General features: G+C 43.1%; 1 protein-coding gene across 6 annotated transcripts in view; it reads right to left on the reverse strand.

Moving 5' to 3' along the window:
- Positions 1-12,523, reverse strand: part of tp53bp2a (tumor protein p53 binding protein, 2a) — a 28,756-nt gene that overhangs the window by 1,293 nt on the left and 14,940 nt on the right. Inside the window, exons 7-22 of one of the 6 annotated variants that reach the window (XM_029449833.1) lie at positions 11,694-11,868; positions 11,292-11,473; positions 10,985-11,149; positions 10,699-10,737; positions 9,037-9,084; positions 7,664-7,847; positions 7,536-7,592; positions 6,560-6,610; positions 5,634-5,768; positions 5,308-5,429; positions 4,771-5,185; positions 2,640-3,475; positions 1,232-1,369; positions 879-1,012; positions 438-604; positions 103-302 (exon numbers count right to left, since the gene is read on the reverse strand). In XM_029449833.1, coding sequence (XP_029305693.1) covers positions 103-302; positions 438-604; positions 879-1,012; positions 1,232-1,369; positions 2,640-3,475; positions 4,771-5,185; positions 5,308-5,429; positions 5,634-5,768; positions 6,560-6,610; positions 7,536-7,592; positions 7,664-7,847; positions 9,037-9,084; positions 10,699-10,737; positions 10,985-11,149; positions 11,292-11,473; positions 11,694-11,868 — 3,048 coding nt within the window. The remainder of the gene's footprint in view (positions 1-102; positions 303-437; positions 605-878; positions 1,013-1,231; positions 1,370-2,639; positions 3,476-4,770; positions 5,186-5,307; positions 5,430-5,633; positions 5,769-6,559; positions 6,611-7,535; positions 7,593-7,663; positions 7,848-9,036; positions 9,085-10,698; positions 10,738-10,984; positions 11,150-11,291; positions 11,474-11,693; positions 11,869-12,523) is intronic. The other 5 variants (XM_029449834.1, XM_029449836.1, XM_029449835.1 and 2 more) reach the window with 5 other exon arrangements.

Consider the following 12,523-nt stretch of genomic DNA (forward strand, 5'->3'; position numbering starts at 1 on the left):
CAAGAAGACGCGTCAGCAATGAACATTTGTGCATAAAATAAACAAAACTTCATCATTATTCCTTATTCCTCATCATTACAGTTTCAGTGACTCATGACTCACCCCAAGGAGGTTGCGGGGAATGTAACCCTCTGTGTCGCCCATGCGTGCCCACCACCATTCGATCTCGTCCTCGTCTTCTCTACGGATGATGGTCATGCAGTCTCCCTCATGGAACAACAGTTCATCAGGGTTGTCACCATTGTATTCCCACAGACCGTAGACCACCCCCCTGTTCATGATGCCCATCTTCTCTTGCACGCCTGAGGGTAGACCGATTTAAAATACAAAATAATAAGCACAAAAAAGATTTCAAGTTTAGTACATTTTAGTACTAAACTAGTACTTTAGTAAAACGAACAAAGCATGTATAACATATAGTGAAAAACATAGCTGACCATAGAGGAACTGAGAACACTGGGTATAGCCCTCCTCCATCTCTTCACATTTATCAGCTGCCGTTTGCATGTCGCTGTAAGTCATAGCAAACACTGCTGCACCAGACTCCACCAGGAACTTGCACACTTGCACATTGTTGCAGGACGCAGCACAGTGAAGAGGTGTCCTGCGTTAGAGGGCGCATGAGAAAGGAAAAGGAGGAGGAAAGAACAGAGGAAAAGGGAGCGTGAGATGAGAAACACTTACCACTATAGAGTAAGACTTTCAAAATACTTGATTACAGTTGGAGCCACTACACTACATTCAGGTTTCTGTTGTTAACCATCTCATATGGAGGAATTATCTTCAGAGTTTAAAAACAAACAAACATGTAGACTAATTAGAACAGTTAGGACTTGTCTGAGTCTAATCAACCACGTCGGCGGAAAAGTTGAACTTACCAGCCGTCACTGTCAGCAGCATTGACGTTGACACCAAACTGAACCAGAAACTTGACAATCTCTGTATGTCCAGCACAGACAGCATTGTGTAGAGCAGTGATGCCTTCATCGTTGGGCAGACTGGGATCCTCCACCTGTCATTGAGAAATAAAAAAAAAAAATGGGTGAAAAGAGCACCAGCAAATAGTGAAATATAATCACTACTTTTAGATATTTTTTATATAAACTTCTATGGTAGCCGACTAACGGAGCAGAAAAAAGAAGCCAAAGAAACCAGATTTATGACGTGGTTTTAACCATTATAACTATGTTATGATACATAGCAAATGTTTCTTGAGGAGAAAATGTCTTACTTCATAGATGATTCTCTGGACCAGGTCAAACTCTCCCTCCAGAGAAGAGTCCAGCAGCAGAGCCAGTGGGTTGAACTTCACTCTCATGTCGTGATCGATGCGTTGAGAGCCGAGCTTGCGCAAGTTGGTCCTCTTCCCCTAGAGACACAATCATAACCGTGTATCACACAAATGACCTTAAACAGCCATTAAAACACATTGATGGGAAATGTAAAAATCTAAGACGTCAGACAGCAGAGTCTCCTTCTGAAGTCCGTCCTGCTGAGCGTCCACTCTCTGTTGTGCTCAATGTGGACTGAGAGAAGACGAGGGACTTGTTTTCCAGCTTTAAGTGCATTGCTAATCCAGTTTATCCAGAAACAAATTAATTTCTCTAAAACCATGATTATGCAACCGAATGGGTCTTAAATGGAGGTAACAAAAGGGGGGAACCAAGGGGGGATCCAATTGGTCAGAATGCTGATTTCTCATTGGTAAAACCTCACCATAAAACCCACTTAAGTTAAGGAGTCTTATACTAAGAGTTTAACGGGAAGAACATATAAACTGGGGTTTATTTCCAACACAGAATGGGGGAAAGTGGGGTGGGTATCCGCTTAGTGTAAGCAGAATAAGGCCCATTTTCTCCAGAAACAATAGCACTATTTGATAGAGATTATCTAATTATATAACATCAGACCAGGTCATTGCTGTTAACCAGTAGATCATTAAAAAGTAGAATGTGCTCTGTACCTCATGACCTGGCCCTGTAGCGCTAACAAACAAACAGACAAATATGTGAGGGGATTTAAAAACACAAGTAGCACAAAAGCACACAAGTGTATTCTATACTGTGCTGTAGACTCAGGATTGTAGTAACACAAACAAGAGACAACCGAGAGCCACACAATAATTGTGATTTAGCAGTTTGAAGGGACAGTTCACACCAAAAAATACAGGATTTTTGTTTTACCTGCAGTGGTATTTATCAATCTAGATTGTCTGCCTTTTCTCGAATATAATGGAACTAGGCGGCTTGTTGGTTAATTTCTCAGCATCGGAGGTTGCTGTTTATATTAATGGCATCACTCCTCAGCTGTATTGTTAGCTAGCTGAGTAGATGCACGCTTCCTTCTGCGCGGTGTTATAGTTTACAGGTGTAGTTCAGTCGAAATAAAATAGTTGCTACATGAAATTGCTTGCAACAAGGTTTTTGGATTGTCGAGTCATGATTTTGATGTTTAAAAAAAAAAAAAATGTGGGCGCTTTGAACACCACAAGCCGAGTGAGATCGAGCTCCATTATTTTTCGAGAGAGGGCCGACATGTCTACGGCTGATATCTCCAACACTTTTGGCAACTCACTATGTGACAAAATATGTATTTTATAAAGTTGGGGTGAACTGTCCCTTTAAGGTGGTGATACATACCGGTGGAAGAGTAACCTGGCCAGTGACCTCAGGCGCCTTCATGTTAAAGGTGTCCTCTCCCAAGCTGTCCTGCTCTGCTCCACTGGGGTATGGGGGTGGTGGGTAGGGGGGGAACTCTTCAAGGAAGCCTTCTGGAGGTGGAGGGGGCAGGTTGGCCATTTTGTCAGTTGGTGGTGGTGGGAAATGATCGTCATCTGGCCTGGGGGCTGGGTGGGATGGGGGAGGAGGGGGGATAATGTCCTCGCTCTGTGGGATGACTGAAGGTGTTTTGGTCTGTTCATCAGGAGCTGGTACGGGGGCTTTAGCACCTGGGATGCGAGATGGGCGATGTCCTCCCTCCAGAGTCTGTCCCGTCTCAGATGAGTGGTTCTCTGCATCACTCAGAGGAACATGCGGCCCCATGGATCCGTCCGCCGACTTCTCTGCCTCACCAGCGTAGGTGGGAGTGGTTGGTGTAGTCACAGTCTCCATAGCTGCCAGTGTGGTCTTCTGGTAGAGTAGTTTCTGAATGTTAGGCCCTGCAGGACCCTCTGGTTCAGTAATGGAGCTGCGTTTCTTCAGCGGCCTGGGGGCGTTGTAAAGCTTCTTTCTCAGGGCTTCCAGGTCACCATCATTCTGATGCCTGTAGGGGTTGGAAATGAAGGGGAGCAGCTTGGTGGGGCTGAGGGGCCGGGGGATGCGCTCTGTTTCTGGTTGGGGGCCCTCAGACGGACTGGGACCTACGTTGTAGGCTCCATTTTGATCAACCTCAGATTCTAGGGCAGGGGAGCGGCGGTCCATGTAAGGGTTCTCTGGATGCATGGAGCCTCCACCGGGGATCACTGGTTTACCGTACACTACAAAGATAGGGACAAGTGTTACGACTGCATGTCTACAGAGATACTACCAATGCCACACTGACAACCAACCCTTGGTTCTCTATCACTTACTGTAGAAACTACTTTCTTGGCCCAAAGCAAAGTGTTATAGCACGATGATTACAAGATGGAGCCACATTAACGCAGCCTTAAAGTAATAATCTATATAAACACAATAGTTATTGAGTCTATGATCAAGTGATGAAAGTATTGCAGTATTACTAACTGGTCTGTGGGGAAAAAAATGCTTTATTAAGTTACTCCTAATGCAACATTTCCTCCTTATAAGCATTTAATGCTGGCGAAATTTTACTGCTATTTATGCTAATTAATAGTTAGATACTGTATCTAAACCCTGCCACCGGACCTAACCAGCCTGTGAGACTTGTATCAGGACAGCAATGTGCAGTGCTAAACAATGTTAAAATAAATCGGATAAAAACAAGGTATTCTTTCCACCAAGATAGCGCTTGTGTTTTTTAATGGCCTTAAAGAAACCTGCTGCTCAATGACATTTTTGTATTAAACATAAATTATTGCTTAAATATAAATTATTGAAACATTGGTCAAGAATGTTCACCAGATGGGAATATCAATTATGGATGCACTTGAAATACTGTTCTGATCATTTATCTTTGAACTTAAGCTATGAGACATTAAGTAATGCACACCAACAAAAGCAGAAATCAAAAATACAATGTTTTTGTTAAAATAAATGAATAACCAGGTCAGTCTTAATAACTGTAAAGGATTACTTGATTATACTGGACCTATTATACTCATATTTGACTTTGTCTATGCCTACTTAGACTTAAGACTGTACTGTACGGTTGCGTTTGTAAAGGGAAGATGTAACAGATGGCCTAGCCACCCCTGTGGTCAGTGGCGTGTGAATATTTTCTTGTTGAGTTGACGAGAACGGCAGCAGGGCAGATTTATCTTACAGTGAATATATCATAAGTGACACAAGATTCTACTTTCATAAACCCTTGTCGAGACTCTTACGTTTAGATTTGATACAGTCATACGTTGTTTTTTCACTCAGGCATTATTTTTCAGATTGAAAATTCATTCCACTCAAAAAGACACTTACTTCAGAGACTTATATGTAAACCTGAAGATTGATATGTGTATATATACTCTTTGATTTTGTGAACTTTATTTCTACATGTAGATGCACCGTGTAAAAGGAGAATGACTCTGTTCATCTGGTTCACCTCAACAACACTGTTCATGGAATAAATTCAAAAAAAGTTGCAACTGGATATTCTTACCACTGACAAATCCATTGGTGCGACTCTGAGACCTGTTGAGAGCGCCAAGCACTCCACTAGGCTGGTGGAAAGGCTTCGCTGAGCCGGCCTGCTGCGTGTACATGGAGTAAATGGAGCTGGCCGCTAAAGTCTGGGGCTTAGTCAGATTGGCGTCTTTGGAGGAGGGCAGCTCTGGGGTGAAGGGCCGCACCGTGGCCGCAGGTGGAGTGTCCTGCTTGGACGGTAGGGGCAGTGTCTGGCTCTGTGAAGGTGGGAGTGGGTTGCGGCCCTGGGCAGGCTGGGGCTGCTGGCTGTGGGGTTTGGCTTTGGGGAAGGTGCCTGTGTTGAGACCTGGCTTGCCGTACGGCATGACACTAGGGCCTTTTGGTTTTGTGGGAACAGGAGGAGGCACCTTGACTGGAGCTTTGTGAGCAGACTGGAGAGATGAGAGAAGAGACAGATAGAGATTTAGATGCCATGGTGTATTTCTGCTAAACAAATCTGTGCAGGGATTTTTTCCTGTGAGGATGTAAGGAATGTGTTTTCATATCCTCTAACCTGAGCGTCCCTGACCAGGTCATCACTGCTCTGGTTTTTGCGGAGGGATGTGGCGGGAGCCTCCGTTGGCTCGAACATGGAAAATGGACGCACCTTCCTGTCCCTCCTCATTTCCGTCTCATCTATACACAAACCACATGTAGAGGCAGCAATTAGTTTCTTCTAATGTTTGGACACAGCACGATTCTATAGAAAAACAGAACAAAAGCCCCTTTGGAAGCTTTTGTTCTGCCTGCGTTACTGTTCTCACAGTTCCAGGAAAGGATTGCAGGGCAATTTCTGTGGAGGAGTTGTTTGTGCATGTGATGTTTGTGTATGTCTCTTACCTTGTTCTGCGTTAGAGTTGGAGTGAGAGGTCATTCGGGGCAGTGTTGAAGATGGACCATGACCGTTGGTGTTGGATTCTGGACCTGAAGAGCCCCAGTCTGCCAGCTTGGATGGCTGAAGACCTGTGGGACCTGCTGGAGAGGAGGGAAAGAAAGCGGCAAAAAAAGAAAAGGCAGAGAGCATTTAAATGTTAGAATGCACCATAAAACACCATGAGTTTTTAGATCAAAATAAAAAGATAAAGCAAAGAACAAGCACACGTACACATAGTGGAAACTAGCTTCAGCCATTATTTATCCAGATACACACAAATCTGTGTGTTATGCAGGGTCACACAGAGGAAACAATCATGAGTTTCTAAAAAAGAACAGTGGATTTTTAAGCATTTTGCCTCCATCAGTTACTCATCAGTTTTGTTTTGGTTGACTGACTAAGACTCAGCCAGTGGCCATGCATGTCCGCAGACATCCACAGTCAGATGAGCCACAAAAGGCATGGGGCTCTTGCAACTAGCAAGATTAGCATCACATCAAAAGATGGTAAAAACATGAGGCTTTTCCACCTCAGTGCCCGCAGACTGTAGTTAAATGCTCCCTCTCAAGAGGTGTTGTACAACTACACCAACAAACACAAACACATTTTGTCAACGGGATCTGATTGGGTTGGTCAGAGTCCACACAGAATGTCAGTTCAACTGAAGGTTATGCGTTTGTTCCAACTGACCCATTTAGAGCGGCAGAAAAAGAACTGAGGAGAAAGCTTAACAAACAGCAGCAAAACAAGCAAACAGGACAAAGAAATCAAACTCGGAAAGGATGAAAATATCTCATCTTTTTCAGTGAGAATCACGCTCATAAAAAATAAACACAGCGAAACAAAGCCGCGGAGAAGCACACACGCACCACACACAAACACAAGTGTGTACCTTGTCTCTTAGCCCGCAGCTCTTTCAATGGCTTAAGCAAGAACATGGCTTCTGAGGAAGATGCATTCCAAAGACAAGAAAAACAAAGTAGCCTTAGAGCTCCATATCTCCCTTCGCTCTAGACACGCTGTTGGCTGGGCCCAGGCAGGGCCCCCCCTGAGGGGCCACGCAGAGACCAGCAAAACCCCCAGGAGACTACCTGAAACTATGCACAACGTCTCTTCTAGAGAAGAACTGGGACTGGGTTTATACTAAGAGCAGATTCTTCTGCTTCTCCGCCCATCCCCATCTCTCTTCTTCCCATACTGCAAATCAACTCAGCATGCAGAAATAATTGCGTGCAACATCATGACAGGAAAGACTGGAAAGAAACTGCTACTTTTACTTCCTGTATGTGGAATTGCTTTAAATAGGAAAACATGGGCTGATGAAGAAGTGGGAGAGGGAATGAAGGAGGAGGTCCCTTGTGCCGTTGTTTTGTAATGACTAAGTTTGGTGTCGGATCATTCATTTTTAATAACATAAAACGCACTGCTGGCTCACTATCCACTGGGGGACTGATTTAGGGCTGAGAGAGCGAGTCTAGAGATGGAGCGTGTGAGAAAGAATTACTGAGAAAAGAACAAAGAACATTTCTATATGGGAAATGTTGCTCTGCTCTGTCATTGGTTTGTCGAGAATTGGTTCCCCTCCATTACACAGCACACACGCTACTGCAGTCTGTGGGAAGAGGCTGCTCGTAGAAACAACAGCTTACTCTGTACAGGCTCTCAAACTTGATATTAAAAAGAAGAAGAAACAGTAAAGAGACACAAACACACTGTGGCAATAAAATACACTGGGTTCAAAAACTAGTTCGCTCACTGCAAAACATCAAAAGCTCTTTAGAAAATGTAAGGAGAGTGGAAGAAAGAGATCAAAGTCCAGGATCAGCAAAACTCAGTCACAACACACCATCCAGGATGTAACTAGCTACCTTCTGAACTTAGAGTGACATCGCAACCAGCAGGTGTCCCAGACTCCTCTGCTCCTACTGGAGGCAGGACAGTGTTGTCACATTTCAATAAATAAATAGTTTGGGTTCAGAAGTGAAAGGCTGCTCACCTGTGCCGGTCTTGCTCTGTGGGTCTTGGGCTGGAAGGGTGGCAGTGCCGTCCGGGTACGCTGGTTTTACGAGCAGGTCGTGCCTCACTGGGCCCCTGGGCATGGTGGACGACTGAATGTATGGGCCGACCGCCGCCACACGAGACGGACCCGACTGCTGTCCAGCTTGGCCATCTGAGGGCACCTGTACAGTAAAATGTTAGGAGAGAAGAGAGGCTGTTAGAGAAGCAAAGGTCAGTGAGCGTGTTCTAAAATATCTTGTAGTACAGTAGACAGCAGGGAGAGTATTGCGTAATATTTATGCTGATATGCTGATGACAAAATGGTATTGAACAACACTAAATGTCTGTAGCAGCCCTCTGAATCTACAATGTTCATTAAGTTACAAAGAAACAAAAATTGTATGAGAGATGAAATATGGTGAGACAACTTCTCTTAGAACATTCTTAGATTCTTGCTACTAGAGGCTAAAATGTAAACTTTGGCCTGAGGGTGGCACCAGAGCGGACCATGTTGTTACTCTAAATCAAAAGGATTTATTCTGGTTAGCATGGAAGTGTTCAAAGATTTGTAAGGCAGCCTTAATATTTCTAACCTTAAGGTGATAACTGTGTGGGCATTACAGTGACACACTCGTTTTTTTGAGATGTACTGTCATGACGTGTCTGGGACTGGAAAATTAGCAAATGAGACCCGTCTCTCACAGGCTTGATTAAGGGTCATGGTTCTCTAAAGACCATGAATGTCTATACATTTACATTTGCAATCCACCAAACAGTCAATTGAGATCTTTCTCTCTGGACCAACATCGCCATCCTCTGAGCCCTGCATTGAAACACTCACTGTTTTTTTTTTTTGTTTAAAGGTTTCTTAACAATCACTTGGTTCAATTACTACTTAATAACTATATTAATAACTATATTGCTTCAAGAAAATACGAGGACTACAATTGCTGATTTATCATACTCTAATTTCTAAAACATTCATACCCTCTGATTTTATTAGTATGGTGCTTTTTTATAAAAACACGTTGCATTGGAACATCATGCAGTGATTTTAAAGCGCTAGGATAGGTGTGGGCTCACCACTTTGGACACGTGATGTAAAATCCACACTGGCAGTACAACCTCTTAAATCCTGCAGCTCAATTTCAGGCTTAAATCGGAGAAATCTTGAAGTTTGAAGACAGTAACGTCATAGATTCAACATCTTACAGAATAAATTAAGTGCCTTTATGATTTCCAAACCCAACAGACTAAAACTTTCACTTCAAACTTAGGGTTAAGTGCCAAATCCTACTGAAGAGATCAGATCAGAAAGAAAAGAGACAAAGAGTGTGTGTGTAAATTCAGCTCCAATACTAGTTTAGTTACCTGAAGATGAGTGTCTTTTGAAGCCCTCTCTTTACCAGGATAGCCATTCTTGGAAAAACAAAAGCACAAACATGTGTTCAAAATACCAAATAATCTCCTTTTTTTTCTCCAATCTGATATTAACCTTTTTTCTTTTTCTTTCCTGAACTATGTATATTAATACGGTGCGGGGAGACTCTCGGCTGGCAGCTCTCAGACTACCGCTCTTCAGTCAGCTTGGTTATAGGTTCATGTTGGGTGATGTCAGACAGAAGCTTGCTGTTTGGTTGGAGGACAGAAGCAGTTTGGATGGAGTGTGTCTTTGTGCTAGTGTGAAAAAGGCCCGCTCATTATGATTCCAGGCAGGGTGTGGGTAAATCACCTCCTCACTCGGGCCTATTCAGGTCTTCATCTCTAAAACACACACGTGTATGTACACACACGTAAACACAAACACACATGCGCACACCTTTCTCTGTTCCATTCTACTTTATTATATATGTCAAGGGAACATCAAAAGAGGAGTTGGGCTTCTTTAAAGTGCAAGTTGCTACTTTATCTAAAAAAGGCTCCCAGCAGCGCTTCAGAAGAATATGCTAAATATCCTTTATAAGATTTATTATTTATGTTCCAACTTATAGGTCACTTTAGATCTTGTACACTGTATTTGCTAAATCAACATTGCATGCTGCAAACTAAGGAGGTTATTTTTTATATCTACGACAAAGTGGGGGGAAAGAAATCTGATTGCACTGAATACAAAGAGCTTTGTGATTTGCGTTACAAATTTATGAATCAGCATTATATATTGAAAAACATTCTTTGGAGGTTAATTGGTTGAATGTTAATTTGGTTGAAAGAAAGAAAGTTAATGGTGAAGGCCAATCAAACACCTTAATTATGTTTGAGAGACCTGATCAGGAAAATATAATTAAAGAAACATAACAGGACAGAGTAAAATGACTCGCATTTATACGAGGGTAAAAAACATAAAATCATCCAAACAGAATGATTATGTTTTCTTTTTGGCAACCCTTACATCTTTGCTATCCCTACACAAGCATTCGACCTCAAGCAGTGAACATGTTCATTTTCCTTCCTCACAGTCTGTTGACTCTTATTTACAGTCCCATGGCAACCTGTGTTCAAAACAACTCCTGCACAGAGGAGAGAGGGGACCAAGCAGCGAGCTCAGAGCCAAAGCTTTAACACCCATTAGAGCTTGTACAAAGACTGGATTATTCAGCCTGCTCATTTCTAGTATGCGTTGAATCCTGCCATGTATTTTATTATAAAATGTGTTTTGAAAAGCCAATGTTTCTTTAGTAAGGCGGTTGTTTGCCTGTAGTAAACGGATTATTTCGTCTTTTGTTTCTTTTCAGAAAAGATAGCATCTCCCCTGACATTCCTGCCTGTCTGAGATATCAGCCTGCGCTCATTACTGCCCTCTCATCTTCAGGAGCTGTTTCTGCCAATTGGGACTGAAAACAAAGCTGAGTGAAGAAGCCGGAGTGTAAACTCAGATGCAACTCTGTGACATGTTCAAAACGATGATCAATCCCCACCAGCTATCTCAGAAAAAGAGAACAAAGAGTGGAAAAAGACGGATAGGAGTGGACTCCTTCGAGTGAGGGCGTCACTAGGTTTTCCCACACAGAAGATATTGAGGTTAAAGAGCCTTACGTTGGAATGGGTGAGCTCTGAATGCCAGGGAATCTGAGGCTTCCGGAGGTAAAGAGAGATACAAACAGCCTTTAACATGTGGCCACTAGGGGGAGTTCTGATCAAATGTATTTCCATCACTTAATTGCATATATGAATAATAGCAGCTTTACAAATTGTTAGAAAGTCACAATAACAATTAAAGCTATGTCAACATCTACCAAACAATATACAAGATGACACCGGAGGGGGTTCTGTATCAGGTAATGTGAATGTATTTATGTTGTTGTAATGTGGCAATACTTACAGGCAAGTTCTCCTTCTGCTGCAGCGCTGCCTTCTTCTTCCACAGCCGATCTCGGAGCTCAATGATCCGTTTGTCCATGGCAGCCACCTCCAGGTTACGCTTGTTCAGGCCCTCTCTCTGGTGCTGCAACTTAGAGTTTTGATCCTGGTTGAGCTTGTTCCTCAGCTGACCGCCAAGAAGGACAAGACATGAGGACAAAGAGCAGAGATAGTTCAATGTTTGTGCTCTTTTTAAAGAAAATTCTGTCTTTGGCGCTCAATTTTGATGTGGTGTTGAATTTAATTTAGTCAATCGTATTTCTGCACACCTGTAGCTCCTTGTAGAGGCGGTCTAGTTCGGCCACAGAGCTCTGGTTGTCATTGAAGTTGTCCATTTTGCCATTTTTGAGCAACTCCAGCTGTCGGCCGAGCTCCTCCACCTTGGAAGCAGCCATCACTAGTTCTCTCTGCTTCTGCTGGAACAGGTTGTTCATCTGCTCTATCTCCTCCACTGGTGAGGGAGAGGGATGAAGACGAGAGGGAACCACAGAGAGGTGTGTGAAGATGATGAGGCAGGGAGGAGAGAGAGACACAGAACATCATGAAGATAGAAAGTCAAAAAAAGACATTGTGTCTTAATACATTAGAATAAAATCCTCCATGCTTCCAGTCATACAATATTCTGAGCAGGCATCCATTCATAAAATAAATTAAGTCCTTGGTGAGCTTACCCAGTTTGCCATTACTGAGGCGCTTATGCTCCACCTGGCCCTTGAGGGCCCGGACCTTCTTGAGCCGAGTTTCCTGGTTCTCGATGTTCTCTCGGAGGCGCTGCAGCTTCTCCTGCTCAGACGCCTGCTGCTGCTGACGCTGCTCCTGCTGCTTCAAGTAGCGCAGCCGCTGCTCCTGGAGAGATGAAAGAAAGAAGAAAGTGAGCCAGGAGCAAAGGTCAGAAACATAATTGAACTGACACATCTCTTTTAACTTTCATTTATGAGAAATCCATGGCTGAGAATGTTTTCCTCAACAGCTGTTGTCCAAGTGTCCATTGAACTAAGAATTTAAGGGCTAGCAGTAAATTGGCTGTTGTAGGAATTTGCTTGCCTCTGTAACTGCTCCTGCAGGCTGTTGTGAATGCATTTTATATTAACATGCCTGATTAAATAAGAGTCAATAAAACATGTGTGGAGCTAAACAGTGTTACGTCTTCAAATTCAATCTTGAACAATGACCCGGTGTGCTTTGCACGTGACAGAGCTCTCTCAAACAGGTTCTAAGAAGACACTGTCTGTATCAAGCACTGCACCAGGTGACGTGTGCTGATTGTAATGTTTGTTTACTTGAGTTGTGAAAGTGTACATGACTGCTTGAAGCTACATTCCTTGGCTTCCTCTATCATCCTCAGGCAACAGCTGCTTGGATCAGAACGCTACAGTGAGTTCATGACCTTTGGGGCATATTTAGGTATATTCATTTAAACAAAAACAAAGTTGAGTTAAAAACAAAAAGTTATCTTAATACAGTAGATATGGCTGGATCGAAATTAAACAAAAAGTGCATA

Source organism: Cottoperca gobio, chromosome 15 (assembly GCF_900634415.1).
Source record: "Cottoperca gobio chromosome 15, fCotGob3.1, whole genome shotgun sequence".
NCBI lineage: Eukaryota > Metazoa > Chordata > Actinopteri > Perciformes > Bovichtidae > Cottoperca > Cottoperca gobio.